This window comes from Corythoichthys intestinalis, chromosome 11 (assembly GCF_030265065.1).
Source record: "Corythoichthys intestinalis isolate RoL2023-P3 chromosome 11, ASM3026506v1, whole genome shotgun sequence".
NCBI classification, from domain to species: domain Eukaryota; kingdom Metazoa; phylum Chordata; class Actinopteri; order Syngnathiformes; family Syngnathidae; genus Corythoichthys; species Corythoichthys intestinalis.
Window position 1 is genome coordinate 36917511 of NC_080405.1, and position 18454 is coordinate 36935964.

The following is an 18454-nucleotide window of genomic DNA, read 5'->3' on the forward strand; positions in this document are numbered from 1 at the left end:
AGATATGAAAAGCTAAGACGAGGAGAGGCATATGTACTGTTTCTTTGGCTTTTAATACAGTGGGAGGCGAGGAAATAACAGTCTGTTTACGGTGTCTAAAAATGTTTGCAGCGGAAAGCCAATACAATTAAGATGTCACTTAAAGACATTAGACCTCAGTCACATTAAAAAGCCTCTTTTTTTCCCAGCGAAAATGTGCCGAATATTGCCAACAATCATCCAGTTTCATCAGTAAACCAGCGAGCACTGTTAACATCTTATAAGATGGCATACTAAGTTGCTTAGTGTAAAATAACCCCACACCATAGCAAAGGAGCTGGTACTGCCTGCAGCAAAAATAAACTGTCCCTCTGTCCAGTGACGCTGTTATTTTTGTTATATTAATTTTTGTTTTCTTGGTAAAATTGTTTGGCATATTGTCCTCATGAGTTAATGTGGCAAATCAATTTGAATGTATTATTACTAATTGATTTAATTACATTTTCAGTATCAAATAGTAAAAAAAATGGACCTTGAGTGTATTTTTAGTTTGGATTTGACGTTTTCTTTTCTAATATAGGCAAATTGATGAACTTTACGTATTTTCTGTTACAAAAAAAACAATATTAATAAAGGTGTACTTTGTTGTTACGATCACATTCTGCTCGACATGGCAGAGGTGTGTCAACTAGGACAGCCCAACAACATCCAGAGTATTTATGAACTTTGGGCAGCAAGCGCAACCAAGGAGCGTTTTACAGCCTCAGTGACTTCTACTCAGAGATAGGAGAGGCAGTCACTGATTCTGCTGGAATTTGGGAGGCCAACATTTTCAGCAACCTGACCGAGTGGAGGTCAGAAGCATCCAACACCACTTCACATAGTGTTGTTGGTGCACTGCTTTCCTCTCATGTGTCACCGGATGGTGTGGCAAAATATCTTCAAAGCCATTTAAAAAACACTCCCAATGACCTCAAAGAAAACACCTGGGTTTTTGGATTTGTGACCACACCAGAGCTTGTTTCCGCTGAGCCAGCCGGAACTAATCAGCTGCCTATAGAGTCCCAAAGGCCAAAAATGTTTATTGTGATGAACCCTCTGATTGTTCAAGTGTAGCTAATGGTGTGACTGGTTATAATGTAATTACGATGCGAAAAAACAGTGACGGTGCAAATCCAGTGAAATAGTAAAGCACATGAGAATTGATCCCTGGATGGGTGTATTACAATAAGACAAAAGGTAGGTGTTATGATATAAATCCTTTAATATATGAAAGAAGCATATTTCAACACATTATACAGTGTAACAGACCATGTCCCACAGTTTTCATATTGACTGATAGGATTTCTTTATTAGGCCATCATCACCCAAGCCGTTTGGAATATTCAGTGGTTTCTGCAAGGCAAAAAGATTTATGGTCGAACACATCTTGTCTAATTTAAAAAACCATCATGAGGTGGAAAGAATTCCAAATAGCGCATTTGATAACTGATGCAGTGTTGCAGTGAGAACTAACGCATTTCTGTTAACAACAATCACAATAGCCAGAAAGTGGCCCAGACAATCCCTCCGGAGGTACATCACCTCTGATGATGTTGCTACGGTTTCCAGCAACTGGTTGCCTGAAGAGAGACTTAAGCGTGGGATGACAATGACTTCTTTGACTGTCAATGCCAAAAAACGCAAGAAATGGAATGTTCAATTTATTTTACACAGAAAAACTGATAGCAACAAAAAAGCATCATTGATGATTCACATTCCTCATTTGTGCAGTGTACTGCATAAAGCTAACTTGTGGTAAGAAGAGCGTGTACTAGGTCCATGCTGTTTCCCACTTTGACCATTCATGGGATATACAAGACACGTCCGTGAGATTGATTTAAATGCCCATTGAGAAAGCTGGGAAATTCACAAGTTCATGCAAGGCCATTATAATAAAAAGACAAAATAGAAAGCGCTTTTGTTCTCCAACCCTACTTTAAAAGGCATACAAATTAATGCATGGTTTATGCTTCTGCGTCAGGCCAATGGCCAATAGCTATGGTGTCAACCCTACGCCGTCGATGAGCATTTGAAGCTCTGCATAGTGCGCCGTCCAACCACTAGGAGATGTATCCTTATTCTTTGTGTGGTTTCGCGGGGCTTCACATTGTACTCTGCTTCTTTAATGTCAGAGACGGACGAGCAGCCGTTTCCTGAACTGGAATTTCATCGAAATAAAAAAAAAACAAACTTATACTACAAATGTTGAAAATGCTCTTCCACATTTTCATACACTCTGCGACCTCCAGCCCAGTGTTTTCAGTGATTCCTCGCCACGAATTGTTTGCCATTTAGCAGCCCTTGTAGTGTTTCAAGGTGGCTTTATTTCCTTACTTCCTCGATGATTCTTTCCTTGACCTGGTCCATTTCTTTTTCGCTATGACAACAATTTGACAAATGACGTTTTGTGTGGACCAGTCACAGTCCTTGCCGTTCACGTCGAAACGCATTACCATGACGCGTAGTCAGGATTTTTGGGAGGTCCACGTCAGCCTACGGCGTAGGGTCCAAGCAGGGTACACAGCCGACGCCGTAGCTATGAGGTTGCCGTGAAGCAAAAGCAAACAGCCCCTTAAAGGCCGAGTTATTCTTCCGCGTCAGACCTGCGCCGTCAAGGAAGACCCGATTTACGACCCTGCGCCGTAGCCTGACGTGTTATTGAATTTTCAAACCCTAGCGTCGCGTCGACGCATATGACATGGTGGAAATGGACTGTGATTGGTCCGCTCAGCCTGTTGTTTCCGGTTCAGCGTGAAATCACCACCATTATAAAATAGAATCAAACCTTTTTCAACACGCAAAAATGGACCATGCCTACGGGAGTATCATCGAAGAGCAAGTCTCGTCAAGACATCATAAAGATTGCCAAATGGCAAGGTCAGCGATTGAATTAAAAAAAAAAATGGAAGAACCACCGAGACGAGTGTGTTCGGAATCGAGTGGCCACACGAAACGGTGACCCAGTCAGCCAAAAACTGCCAGCTTTTTATCATTTTATGTCACATTTTTGGTTGGTGTACTTCATCATTTATTGTGTACATATGTTTGCTGTGAGTCTGTAACTTATTTACGAGTCACACTTCAAATATCTGAAGAATAAAGCACATGTTTGGTGCCAAAAGAGTTGTTTTGATGTTTAATTTTCAACAACAGACAGTTCAAACAAGTTACATCATCACTGATTGAGAGTGCCTCGGTGCTTTTATGATAACTTTAACATCAAGGCTTCCAACGCAGTTTGGGAAATTCCATGGACCCAGAAATCTACTATGGCTTCCCACTGGCTGGTAGTATAACCAGGCAAACAAATCGGGTCGGAGGGCTTTGCAGACCTCGAACAAAACACTGGACGCAGTGCTCGACACCAGTTTGAAGCTAGCCGCCACAGATTGCTGGTCTCCACCCGAGTCTAGAACTCTCTGTGCGGCATCAAAAGTCGACCAGACCGCCTCGAAAGCATCTTCTGCGTCGCTTGCCCCTCAACATTTGTATGATCAACATTTATTCAATGGTGATGAGCTGAAGATTTACATTCAAGCGTTCCATCTTGCATTGTTTATTTTTTCTCCGTTAAACTCGACTAGCGGAAGTCAACAAGCTTGCCCCAAAACCGTACAAACATAACGCCACACCCCTCTAGTGGCTTGGTGGTGAATTACAGAGCAACGCGTTCCCTCACCGCAGAACTATTGAATGCTCATTGACGCCGTAGTCACTTCGCCGTCACCGCAACGCAGGTGCATAACTCAGGCTTAAGTCATCGACAATTTTTGAGGATTCAAGAATCGCTGCTACAATGTACGTAATATGGCATTATGGTCTGTGTACCTTTCGGCTTTTCATTTTTCTTCTTCTGTAAGGTTTATGTAAGGCTTGTTTTCCATTTTCCAACTATCAATTATGAATCAAAAAATGGAAGATGAATCATTTCCCATTTTTTTGTTCACACATATGAAAAGAAAAATTCGAAACAGGCTCGTTTTCTCCCCAAAACTGAAGAACAAACAAATGGCTGAAAGGTAAACGGGCCCATTATCTATCCAGTGAGATCATTGCAGCCCTGTTTGCTAGACCAACCACATCTTTCTTATTTATCAAAGGTAAGCATTCCCAAAACGTTCTGCTTTTTGTACAGGTACCCGCTAACTCCCACCACACTCAAGCATGGCACCGTGTGTTTCCAGCAGTGAGCAAACACTCACATTCAAGTGTTCTTAACAAAGTGACTCATGATTTATTTCATTGTGTGTAAACGGAAACTTAAGGGATCAAATGCGAGAGGCTGGCAGGGGTGGGGGGTGCTGATCTGTTGTGGATATTGAAAGTAAAGACAACTGTCACATCAGGCAAATGCTGCATAATTTGGTGAGCGACAAGCTGCGTTTGACGCTGTAAATAATTCTACATCGGGTTTAAAGGCAAATCGATGTTTTTTTCATGCTCACCCACTGATAACAACTAAAACACATCATTCGCAGTACTGAGAAAAATAGCTAGTTGAAGAATATAGTTTGAAAACAACTTGCCGTGTGTCTTGTTGTTCAAACAGACCGTGTAAAAATACATCTGGATGACAGGCTACCAAACACAGGTACGTAGGCGAGCGCGCCATGTGACATGTACACACTGCTTGAGATCACACGCTGTGACAGAGTGAAATTCCATATACGTATTTCTTAGGTAAAAAAAACGTTGGTGTGCTGTTCCCAGATTATGAAGGCAGCTCATCTTTCATGTTTTTTTTTTCTTTTTGAGGGGCTTTAGTAGAGTGCATCCCACCAACATGGTGACAGTGCGCTGCATCAGTTGGAAAGAGACATAGACATCTCGCTATGATGACAATCTATGCAGCAAGATGATTCTGCTGACAGGCGAGACAAGATGCTGCTCGTCACATTAACCCTTTATAGGGCTGTCGTTTAACTTATTGGCTGCCATTAATGGTGCTAGACGTCGAATGTATTTAGACAGGAAGAGGCAGGCAGTCAGAATGGATGAGCAAAGATCAGCATTCGCAGCCAGTCCTTCCAGTTTAAATTCATTGGATGTCCGTCCTTGTCAATAGCAGGCAATAAATTAAATACTATGGAATAAAGTATGGAAATGACAAATTTAAAAATCAATTTTAGAGTTTTATTCGGGACCATAACCAAAGTATATTTCTATTTTTGTTCATTTCAATTACCTCCACCAGAGTGTATAATTTACAGAAGGTGGAGATTTTGTATTTTTTATCTATATCCATGTTTGTATGTTTTTAAGATAACTCAAAAATGAATAAAGGCATAATTAGAAGCCTTGCAATCTGTTGTCTTACAAATGCTATCAGTTCATTGCAGTCAGGCGCTTGTTTCCCCAGACCTCTCATTGGTTAAACTGCCTGTGCTGGATCAGTTGTAAGGTTTCGGTTTGCAGACCCCTGGATTAGCCTATGTAACTCAACGGCTCTCTCAGAGAGCTTCACTAGTTTTTATTAGTTTTAAATAAACATTTTATTGATTTATAATTTGATGTATTTGTAAAAAATGTATACAAAATTATATTTCAAAATGACCATAATGATTAATAATTCAAAATACTATAATTACCATTTAAAACTGGTGTCTGCTTATGTGGACATCACATTTTAAGTCATACAGGCCACACTTGTATACCAAATGTTTATTTTTGCGGTCTACATGACTGAAAATATGACATCTATACATTTGGATACCAGGTGTTTAAGGGTGATTTTTTTTTTAATTACAAAAAATAGTCATTTGCCCTTTAAAGGGTTAAACGAGCAGCTCTTGTCAAGATAAAACAAGACAAATAGGTGAGGTGCAAAATGAAACACAATTGAATAATTCATTAGCCTTTGGCCAATAACATGATAAAATGACAATAGGAGCATTGTACTGCATTCTTCTCCAAAATAATGTAGTTCATGTTCAAGCATCATTCATATTATAACGACGATGTTGAAACGTAACATATTTCCAAGTATATTGAAAAGCAATCCAAGCAAATTGACATGACCGCATGGATTTATAATCCATGCAATCTGGTTTATCTTGTTACAACTATATTTTTCCTTTTTTCCTGTAAACTGATACTTCCCTAAATTAAAAGGGATAGTAAATTCACATTCTGCATATCTAAAAACGCTATATTATCTTTCTAAAAAATAAAAAGTGTAAAACCTTTGCTTATGGGCAATATTTGGTCAGACTGAAATAGAGCCAGTTCCCACGTGCTTTAAAATCTTTATATAATCTATATGAAATAAGTAAATAAATGCCAAAACACATAAGTGATGATAGAATTTAAGCATAAGACAATTGTGGTTAAAAGGCCCCAATCCAGCAATCCTATGTGCCTGAAGAATGCTGTGAGAAAAACAAAGTATGGTAGCTATCGTGACTTTCCCCATCCTATTACCAGTTCATAAATTGAATTCTCTTTGCATAAAGTACGTCCATCATCGGAGTTGTGGACGGAAAGAGAAACATTTTAAACAAGGCCGACACAATCAATTTTAAGACATGCCCTGAGGTATTGTGGGCTTGTTGCATACAGGAGGACAATCACTGAAAATTAATGGCACTTTTTACATTTCCACTCGGACTGAACATGTCCTGAAACATCGAAAGTGTCAGGCGTGACCAGCCAAGGCCAACAAGGGTCACCAATGAAAACAGAGTAATCCATGGGTTCAGTGATGGGTGAGAATGGACAATGTACGCTTGACCTAAATGAAGAGGTTGCTTCCGTTTGTATTATTTTCTTCCATGGCTTCTAACCTCCCATCTGACAAGGATCTCTGTGCAACAACATCTTGACATAAACACACTTGTCAAAGGCAAAAAAAAAAAAAAACTGTTTAAAAATATATTTATAAAAAAAGGAAAAAGAAAAGAGCGAAAGGGTCTTCATCCAGGATCTTCATAATATCCCAGGTGAAAAGGAAAAACAAGGTTTCGTTTTGAAAAAGTTCAGTTCTAAGAGTTTATGACCTACTAAACAGGGAGCACAGTTTTGTGTATGAAGTGCCACTTAGCTCTCAGCACAGTTACACATCAGACAGGATGACTGCCTTGAGAGCTGCAAAGGTTCGAAGGGACAAGACTTCTCAAGCCACCTCCCCAATCACCAGTTGGCTTTGACAGCTTTGATGTCGTTGACAAGGTTTTGAGCAAGGCAGATTCCAAAAATCTGGTGAGGAAATGAGAGGATTAAAAATGTTCATATTGGTGGAAAGAGGCAATCAGGCGTCCTGTGGAGATTTGAAAGGCAGTTTAGATCTGGCCACAAGGTGGCAGTGACGACAAAAAATCCACTAATGTGTTATGTTTACTTTTGTTTTCAAATTATATAAACACACAAGCAAGGTCAACTCACCTGTAAAAGTGCAATCCCGACAAAGCTGCTAGCAACAATAATTAGGTTGTCCTGCACCCACTTTTCAAACTGTCCAACACAGCCTTTGGTATAGATAGTTTTATGTTGATCCAGCATCTATCAAAAGTAAAGCAAAACAACAAAATCCAAGTCATGAAGCAGAAAACAAATGGCTTTAGTGTGACAGGAAAACAACCTCCTGAACTCTGACCCATGACTAAAGAAGGAGAAAACAAACACGGCAGGGAACGTTTGACTCCTGTGTCACAGGAAAATGTGAGTGATGGTTGAGTCACTCGCTCCACTAGAAAACGGGGGAGTGTTTCACAGACGGCAACGTCAGGCCTCAGCAAACCAGAAGAGGCTGCTTCCCGTCCCTGACGGATACTACTCCAGTGTGTGTTATACTCACTGCTGTGTACACTAATTGGAAAAAATTGTGCAACATCACATTAAGGGAACACTTTGATCACAAGCATAACCTGACAAGAGCTCTCAACGAAACAGAGGATGAAGGGAGCTCTGTTGTATCAAATTTTTAAAAAGTAGCGAGTAGTCCAGGTGTTTAATTTTCTCAGAGGCTATTTCATTTTCAGCTTTGGTTGGATGGCTGTTTTCTCTTTATCGCTCCATAAACAAGCTGCACATCACTGATAGCTCCGGCAAAATATTAGTCGCCAGGGCGTAAACAAACACGAGAAGAATGAGTTCATACCTACTCAACAGCCAGCGCATCACTGTGCTGCGGTGCACCTAGCAACAAGCAATCTGACGGACTGCAGTGCAGTGAGTCGTAACAGCCACACCCCCCACACACACACACCCACACACACACAGAAGAGAGGCGACTGGCATAACCCAGCCGAATGCCAATTACAGAGTGGCGTAAGGCCGCAATCCAGTCTATAACGGGAGGCTAATTATACCTGCTAAAGGAACAATCTGTTATTAAGGCAGGAAGCGTGCACAGGAGCCTGGGTAATTAACTCAGATTCTGGAGATACCCTACTAATGTTTTGGGACATTTCTCTCTTGGATCTTATTTCGGCAAGGAAATTAGAAATTTAAATCCCAATCATACTTAAGCTGATTGCCACTTTACACTCATCTTCTTGGGTCATTTCAATCAGCGCGACCTTGTGAGCACATTCACTCACAAGAAACGTGTGATTTCTACAAGAACAGGCAGCTACGTGCTCTCCAGCAGACCTGCGCAATTTAAATGATGTGCCTATCTGAAAGTTCCGTCTAGCACAAGCTCTTGACCTCGGCTTGAATAAAATATACACGGAGAAGTAAGGGAAGGGCATTCAAAATTTTCCCTATTTTCAGGAATCTGTAAGCAACTGTGGTATACTTTAGGGGTATTTGACAATTTTCTGGCCGATCACCAACTTTTGAAAAGCCTGACCGGCAGATCTCAATTTTTGTTGATCCCCATTTTTTTTTCATGAACCCATTTTTTTTTTTCATGAAAAACAGCATACACCTCTAACATTACAATCAATCTTGTTTTATTATAAAACACTGAACATGACCTTTGAAACTAGAATTTTTTTAACTGCACATGGAGTTCTCTAAAAATAATTGAAAATTCTTTCCAAACTATTCAATTTTTATTTCGTTTAGCAAAAATGAGAATGTAGCAGTATTTTGCTTTACAAAAAGAAAAGGATGAAGGAAAAAAAGAAAAGAAAAAAACTACAAAATTACTTTTTTTAATATCTTAATACCTTTTGATGCTAAAGCAGTCTGAAAGTGAGCCAAATGTGAGCTTACACAAAACAGGTATTATCGGACTAAATTCATTTAAAAATGAAAGACAAAGTAGTTATTCCATCTAGTGGCCACAAAACATTTTTTTCCACAATTACCACACAGTGAATATATGTAACGTCACTACAAACAGAGCAATCAACGGAGCAAAAGAGCAGCAGACATTATAATTGTAAACACAAAGGATGAAAATACCCAACAAGTGCACTTATATGCTCATTATAATGTCTAGGACCAAATGCCAGTGGGCTAATTCGGCAGACAAGATCTGTTCTGTTTTAAAGGATCGGCTGATCACTGGTCCCCCAAAATTTATGAAATCGCCCCCTATCGAGCAGTCAACCGACCAATCAGTGCACCTTTAGTATTCTTAATGGAATGAGAAAATTCATCTTGACATCTCCAAAGTCTTAATATAGACTAACTTCCCATAGTTCATGTCATGTTGTTTCACCCAGTGATTCTTAACTGGTGGGGAAGGATCCAAAAGCGGCTCACACACGCATTATGGGTGGGTCTCGGGCAAAAAAAAAATTACAGGGGGTCTTCGGTTTATGACGGCACCAAAATATGAAGTTTGAGATATTTTTACTTGTGGTGAAACTGTACATGTACAGAATTTGTATTCAGTTGGCATTTATACCACTTTGAGCTTTCACATGGAACAACATACTAAAGCGCTTACATTTTATACCTGTTCATACTTTTATGTTGCACTCAGAATTTTTATCAATCTATTAGTTTTTTGTTGCACTCAGAATTTTTAACAATCTATTAATTTCTTATGATGCCCATTCATAATGCAAAGTGAAGTCAAACGATAAAAAAAAAAAAAAAAAAAACATATCTGTCAATACATACCGTTAAATCTATTCGAGCATCATAACCACACTGCCTGTTGACGACGCCCTATAAAGACAAAAACAAGTGAAATCAAGTGGTAATGTCTGTCAGATGCTGATGGAAATTCACACGATTTCAACACAAACCGAGTGTAGTCAGAGTAGTCTTTAAAGTAATCTTTAACGGTAAATGCCCCAAAAATTGCACCATTCAGAATGTGAACCTCTAAAGTCAGATGTGTCCTGAGGTCATGCAAAGATGTCAAACGAGACCTTTACATTTACATTTTTAAAATTAATTTACAGTTAATGTTTTATGATGTAACTGATTAATTGAATTACAATTTTTAATAAAAATGGTAATTTAAACGTGTTAAAATTGGAGGTTAGTCCCAGAACAGATCTTACAGTGGTACCTCTACGTAAAAAGTTCATTCGTTCCAGGACCTTGTTTGAAAGTAGCAATGGTCGTATCTCGAGCAGGATTTTCCCATAAGAATACATTATAATTCCATTAATTCGTTCCACAGCCCGAAAACTTACACTAAATCCTTAATAAATACTTCTGGTACTATTACAAATGGCTCGTAAACATAGCAAAACAAATAAACTATAAATAATAATACTCCTAGTATGGAATCAGGTTCTAATGTGGCGAATGTGTTTTGCGTGCTGTACCTGAACGCACAGTGTGGCTGACGTGACCGAGTAAGGTGCGGTAGAGATTACACTTTCTCTTTTAATGTTCTTTTGTTGCCTGTGTCAACGGCCAAGGACAGTAGGCCTGTTGTGTTGCCCAAGTTTTGAAATAAATGATTTAAAAACCTGACGAAGATGACGATTTCTTTGACGATGTTACTGTAGACATTCTACGGCCATATTGTCGAGCCAGTTCATGGATGCGCACACCCCGCTAATATTTGTCTCTCATTTCCATCTTAATTTTGATGGTAAGCCTCACCTTATTCCTTTTTTTCCCGTGCTGATTTCTCTCACAAGAAAATCCGCCACGCGTCCCTCTTACGGGAAAACAAAGATACTGCGGCGCTGTCATAAATCGTCCTATTTCGAGCATGTTGTCGGATGTAGAAACAAATGGCTAGTCAAATTTTACGTCAGATGTCGAGGTACCACTGTATTTGACTTTGGTGGGTCCAGAGTAGGAGTGGGAACCTCTTGATACCTCACGATACGATACGATTTGCGATACAAAGCTCACGATAGAGATGATCTGACGATATGGCGATACAACGATTATCGATACATTGGTCAGGAAATCATTCTAGGATTTTCTAAAAACAACTAACAGAAAAACAAGCTTCTGCTGTGAATTGGAATGAGTTTATCACTATCAGACGTCCAATCCATTTGAACTATGAGGGAATGAACGAATGTTCATTCGCTGCCATCCCTCCCACTTCAAACGGATTGAACGTCTATGGCCGTCAGTGGCAGCCAATGCCAGGCAATGAGGTAATTTTGGGCCATTTAAGATCATTTACCTGTTTATTTTCTGTTATTTCCTGTTGATTTTGGGGTATTTTATGGGTCACTTCCTGTTTATTTCAAGTTACAGAACAGGAAGTAACCTGGGAATCACCCAAATGAATAGGCAGTGACTCAAACTCAACAGGAAATGATCTGTAAATGCCCTAAAAAGAACAGCAAGTGACAGAATGACTGTGAATGCTCTGGTTTTGAATGAATGAACGTTCGTACTAAATGGACTGGGTTTCGAGCACCGTCAATGGCAGCCTTACAGTTAACTGAGACACTATTATGGTGGAAGATTTTGGTAGTTAGTTGTTGGTTCTTTTTTTTTTATTTTTTTTTTAATGTTTTGTTTAACATTGACACCTTTTTAAAACGATATCTCGATTCTTGGCAGTAGCATATCGATAACCTTTTGGGATACAAAGTATCACAATATATCACCATTTCGATATTTTATCACACCCCTTGTCCAGAGCACTACATTTATAGTGTTAATTGGTTTCAGTGTCTCACCACAGGGTCTTTGACACAGCAAGAAAAGGGGACACCACAGCGCTCCCTACTGGGATTCTGGTCAGTGCAGTTGAAGTACATGTTCAAGTTCCAGTCGTTGGGTCCGTTAGCACCGCAGCATGACCACTAAGAAAAGAACAACAGGCAGAAACGTAACTGGCAATTAGTGTACAACCAACTGGCATGGATTTTGTTTGATCTGATCTTGAAAAGGCTGAGCCACAGCACTGGCTCAGCTTGTGTGGGTTGTCTGCTAATGGTGGCAATACAGCTGCTACAGATAATAGACAACAGAAATGCTAATCAGCTTTGTGTAGCAAACAAGCCCACTGTTTATACAAAAACCAATTATCTCACCTTTGCCAAATACTATAATTGGATAAACACATCCATGTTAATGTTGACATTAATAACAGATTGGTCCCTCTCTGTATGAATATCTCAATTCAAACAAGACTTCAGAAAAGCAAGAATTCTGTTCGGAAACTAGTTTTAGGCACCACAGGAACACTTACATATCCCTGGGCGAAATCAATGAGGTTTTGCAAGTCGATGTCATCTCGGTAAGCCTTGATATTGTTGTTAATGAAAAAGTTGAGCTGGTCTTTGATCCAATCCTTAAAGACGAAGGCGAGGATTCCCGCGGTGAGCTCTAAGAAGAAGATCAAACCCAGGAACACGGAGAACTAAAAAAAAGGTCACACACATGAGGGTCAGTACTCAGTACACATGAACAATAACTACCGATTAACCTTTCATAGGGCAAGTGACTATTTTTGCTAATTAGAAAAAAATTAACCCTTAACGACCTCGTGTCCATGTATGTGCACAGCACATTTTGGGTCATGTAGTAGGGCTGAACAATATTGGAAAAAACTTACATTGCGACTTTTTGTGGTTTTGCGATATATTGCGATATACTAGTATATTGGAATATTAAGACTTGAAGAATTTTCACCGGATGACTTGAATAGCTTTGTTTCGGAAGACTTTGTTTGACTCACCATGACAACATTGTGCTCATATAATACAGTTTACTCCAGGCTAAGGGGCTTCATCTGTGAATTATGAAGATGAATGTAAAAGGGATCCAGGTGGCCACATCTCTGCACACTTGCTGCTTTTATTAAACAAAACAAAAGTTTACATATTCAAATAAAAAAATGATAATTAAAAAAAAAAAAACATTTGCACGTCCCGCGACTATTGCGCATGTACATATCGCGATGTTCAAACGATATATTGTGCAGGCCTATCATATATATATATATATATATATGTATATATATATATGTATCTTGAAAATGCATGCGTGAATCGCGGGTGTATTTGTGCAAATATTTTTTAGATAAATTGGACGTTTTACAATGATGCGGTGACATGGCTCCACTTTGACTCGTTGCGGATAGAAAACCAAACCAGTTCTTGGGAAGCATGTAATTCAACCAACGAAGCATGGCACGAGCCCAAGCACCCAATGGGCTCACTCGTCCTTTTAGTGGAAAAGGGGTATAAAAGAACAAGGGCGCTCGTTTAGTGCATGTTCTTTGTTGGTTCTTATCACAGGCTTCCCAAAACCCAATTTTTCATCGTCACTGTGCTAAATTGGAGCCACCTGATGCAGTGCGTGCTTCACGGTGGCCCAGAAAGAACTTTGTGCCTACTAAGCACCCGTTTCAGCCCCGTGGTCCACTACTTGGTTGATCGAAACAGAGAGAACCGGTGCGAACCCGGAATGAATACCAGCATCAGCTCAATTGGAAAAGACGTCATTGAAGGCTTAATCTTAATTTTTTGGAACAAAAACCGCAGTCCCAAATGTAGCATTAAGTCATCCCGTTTCAGTAAACCTAGGTAGTAGACAGGCTAGTGATTAATGTAGCAAAACCCTATTAGCGCCTCTCTCTGATGCCTGACTTACTGATGCTAATGGAATTGGCTGGAGGTAATAGCTGCTTAAAATTGTAGGCTGTGTTGGCGCTCAGCTGAACCAAAATGCATCCCTAAAATGTAGCTTTGGCATTTTGTTCCCAACACTAAAAGATGTTCGGTGATCAGACAGCATCCTTTCCATCAATTATTTCAAGTGTGTTACAGCGACACCTGCGACTTCGGCAGCCTCTGCTCTGGGCACGAGCTGTTCTTTTAAAGAGATCTCAAGTGGTAAGATTTGTGTGTCTAAGCGTGTGTGTGTGGCCTTTGAAAATCATGAGGCGGCTTACAAATTTAAGCAGGAGCGTGTTCTCCCGTAGCGCTCCAATGCAGCCAGCAAAGCCCAAGACGAACATGACCCCGCCGACAACAATGAAGAGCCAAACAGGGTCGAAACCTCCAAGATCTGTGATGGATGACAGATTGGACAGCACTCCCTGAGGGAGGAGGAGACAAAAAGACAACAGTAAAAATGATATTTCCATCAAATGTCCTCATTTTTTTCTGTGAGATGTCAAAGAGAAATATTTAAAGCTGAATCTATGACACTGCTAGGTGAAAATAAACCCTCACAATTGTGGTTGCTTTATGAATAAATGATGTTTTAGTGATTATAACTGGAATATTTCGATCGAGCTGACAAAGTTGTGTGATAAAGTCACACTTATCAGAAGCAGAGTTCACATTCTGCCCATATTCTCAACAGATCTATCCTTGTCCTTCCTGTCTGCGCATCCTGCCATTTGAGGCCACGCTCCACCACGCTTTCTTCTCACGAAACTTTTTTTTCGTAGTAGGTTTTTATTCTATTGCAAAATGTCCTTTGTGATTTTATAGAGCCAAATTACTGTCATACAAAAATGATAAAATTAGGCCTGCAGCTATCGAATATTTTCGTAATCGACTGAAAATTCTATTGATTAATTGAGTAATAGGATAAAACATTTTTTTTTTTTTTTTAGGTAAAGAGCAATTATAAATATACATGAGAAAAAAAGACATTTAATCCAATATTGACCACCAGTCCGGGCAAAACGTGATGCTTAGAGCTGGCAAAACTAAACGATTCCTCGAGGTAAATAAAATGACTCGGATCAGTTTTTAAACTCGAGTTACCCGAGTTGCTCAAGTATTCGTTTCAGCACATACACAATACCTCCTCTTTTAATGCTAATAATGTACCAGCGATGGCAAATTCACTTGTTGTGTATAGCCACCAAATATCCCACAGTGACTGTGTAAGAAATTTTGCTGGGCGATACATTGTCTATAATTTACTGCCAATATGCGGTATTGTCTCAACTGGTAACCATCTGACCCAACGTCTTACATTGAACATACAGTGGCATGCAAAGGTTTGGCCATTTCAATATTTCCATTAGTAATTTTTCTATGGAAACTAACATACCAGTGTATCAGTCAATCTAATGTGTAATGCCAAACCAGCCATTCACATTGCCACTGAAATGCTTGTTTCTGCACCGTTGTCAAATCCCGGACACAGGAAGTTGATAAGCCTAGAGAGCCACAATATTATCATTATACCGACAATGAGCTGGACAGATAGCACTGAACCAACAGGAAAACTTTTCAAAATTTTAAAAAAGCACAAAACATTCTCTCAAAATCACGGGTAAGCTTTACAGACAGGCAGTTTGAAATATAAATGCTCAACTATAATTGTTCCCAAATCTACAATTAGCATTAAAATATTCAGATGTTGCAGAAGGCAGGCATGAAAATGAGTCAGGGGTTAAAAAGGTGAGAAGGGTGTGGAGGAAATATGTTCCAGTACACTGTACAACTAGCACTGTCCCAAACGACTGATTTTCTCCGGATTAGTCAGCTGACTATTTTACGATTGGTCGACTAATCTAATAACCCCCCCCCCCCTCCTTTTTTTGTACTACGGTAATTTAGCAACGACATTTTTGATGACGCTTATTAATTCACAAAAATATCTTGGTACACTTAAATTCTTTACTAAAGTACAAAAAAACACGTGAATAACAACAATAAATCACAAATAAACAATGAGGTCAAATGGTGATAGCATTAACTAGTGCAAATGAATGGAATGTAACAGATTCAGAACACTGACTTCGCCTTTCCAACATGATTCAAAATAATCATTAAAATAATCGTTAACCAGCGATTTTTCATGTTTGAAGTGTCACCTTTTAACCGCAAGTTTGCGTTTTGGAGAAGACTGCCATTTTTTTTTTTTTTTTATAGCAGGCTAAAGTAGGTTGTCTTTTTTCCCCTATTAACCTCAATGTAGCAATGCTCACATTTACAGTGTTTAATATAGATGTGTTTCCTTATTTTGTATGTCTGAACTTTAATTCTATGGCGTGTTGATAACCAATAAACATCTGTGAAAGGAACTGAAGTCTCATATGCCATCAGCACGCAGTGCACGCACGCACAAATGTATGCACGCATGCGCGGCGATAAAACGCAGCTGTGAAAATTACCACCCTCAATTTTATTTACCGTGCCACAAATGGATATCGAGACAGGCTTAACAACTTCAATAAAACATGTCGTTAGTTAGTTAGATGGACTTACGATCTGCTAGCCTGTAATTGTGTCCTATTGTCTTCCAAAATTACAACTGGGTGACGACGCTTTAGGTGTTCATTCACGGCTGACGTGCAGCCAAGCTTGGCATTGAAGAGACAGGACACAAATGTGTCCCCTCCTTTGTTTCGTTGAAAAAAGTAAAATGTTTTGGCCACTCTGGTGCGCTTTTTTGGCTTTGTGCCGCTTTCCCTGCTTGCCTACCAAGTGTCCGACATTAAAAAAAAAAAAATCTTCCGACCCCCCCCCCCCCCCCCGCTTTAATAATTTTCTCCTCGGATCTAAACAATTCACATAGGTCACCCTTTTTTTTTAACTTCAAAACGGCGAATTTCGCTGACAGGTGAAATTTTCATGCCTGAGAAAGGAACTTAGATGCAGGCAATTTGCAGTTCATGACCCCACAATACTAATCAGAATGTGCTCCCACAAAGACAGTATTTATGGAAATGGCTTGTATAATTTCAACATAATTAACATATTCACTGCTAACAACATTTTGGAAGATGTTTTAAATACAGATACATTGATAATTGGAGGTTAATGACACCAGGTGCCCTTTGGTGATCAAATACGGTTACAAATACATAGTTAGCTTCAAGAGATGGCGGTTTTCCAAAAGAACCCTGACCCCACAGACAAAAACTGTAAGGCCCAAGCAGAATTTGACATGCTTATATAATGTTTATGTGCTCAGATGAAATTGTCTTTTGAATACAGTTCTCCATAAGTATTGGAAAAGTTAAGTCAATCAGAAGGGTTGTTTTAAAAAGTTTTGAAATATGCTATCCTTTTTTTGGCCATATGACCCAGTCTACTTGTACCTCCTCTAAAAATACTGGAAAAATGTGAGCTATGCCTGTGAGCACTGTGTGTGTTGAAATGTACCTTCTCCGCCCATGCCCACAGGCCTATGGCAAGGAATGCTGCTCCCAAAAGCTGTAAAACAAAAGCACAAAGAATGCAGGTCATCGTCAGAAAGAACGCTTACAATGAAACATGTATATATGCTAACTAGAGCTATGCCATAGCGTACAGTCATCAATATTTTTTTGGACTTCATCCTGAAATCAATATCGACTAAAGAGAGGACAAGATTCTCATACACCAGATGTCGTATTGTCCATCAAGCAACCGGGGCTTAATGGTCAATAGGTTCAGCCAAAATGGGGTGAAATGTCCAGACAGAGTTAGTCTTCCCACTTAAGGCCTTTCCAAGCAACAGCATGAGGACAATTTTTTAATCCCAAAATGCTGTTTTGTCAGCACTTCTAAATTTGGTCATACTAGCAAGTAGAGGTGTGCAAAATTTCCGATTCTTAGATTATTCGCGATTCGGCCGTGGAAGATTCGAGAACGATTCACAAACATCCAAATTCCGATTATTGAAATATGCCAAGTAAAGCGGAAGTACAACTCACTCAGCGCGCCGCGCGGTCAATGAGCAACGGAGCGAGAGTAGCTAAACATCATGCTTCTCATTACCCGGCCCCTCGGGTAATGCCAATGCTCAACTCACGGCTCTAGCTCAACTCATGCCACGAGATAAAAAAACACAACAACATACCTGAAGCTGCTACAAAAGTACGTCATCCACATAATGTTACGGTAGATATCATTTATATAAGACTAGATGCACTACGGTAGCGGTAGCGTATGTAGCACATCTACAAAAAGCTAGATGCACACGTAGTAAACGGCCGCCATCTTAAAGCAGTACACTTCTCTGCAAGGCTGTTGTAGCGAACCTTCCAAGCAAACCTAATTAACTTTTTATCTAAAATACTCCTAAATCGGTAAAATATTTACTTGAATCTATCTTTAAAATAGTTTTAAAATTTTCACATGTCGAAAGTTGACAAAAGGGAAATTATGGATTAACGGGAGCAATTTTAACAACTTTAACGGTTGAT

General features: G+C 39.5%; 1 protein-coding gene across 1 annotated transcript in view; it reads right to left on the reverse strand.

Moving 5' to 3' along the window:
- Positions 1 to 936: 936 nt before the first annotated feature.
- The window catches only part of tspan17 (tetraspanin 17), a 34513-nt gene continuing 16995 nt past the window's right edge, over positions 937 to 18454 (reverse strand). The window contains exons 2-8 of the mRNA XM_057849969.1: positions 17430 to 17480; positions 14249 to 14395; positions 12542 to 12712; positions 12027 to 12152; positions 10039 to 10086; positions 7402 to 7518; positions 937 to 7215 (exon numbers count right to left, since the gene is read on the reverse strand). Coding sequence (XP_057705952.1) covers positions 7150 to 7215; positions 7402 to 7518; positions 10039 to 10086; positions 12027 to 12152; positions 12542 to 12712; positions 14249 to 14395; positions 17430 to 17480 — 726 coding nt within the window. The 3' untranslated portion in view covers positions 937 to 7149. The remainder of the gene's footprint in view (positions 7216 to 7401; positions 7519 to 10038; positions 10087 to 12026; positions 12153 to 12541; positions 12713 to 14248; positions 14396 to 17429; positions 17481 to 18454) is intronic.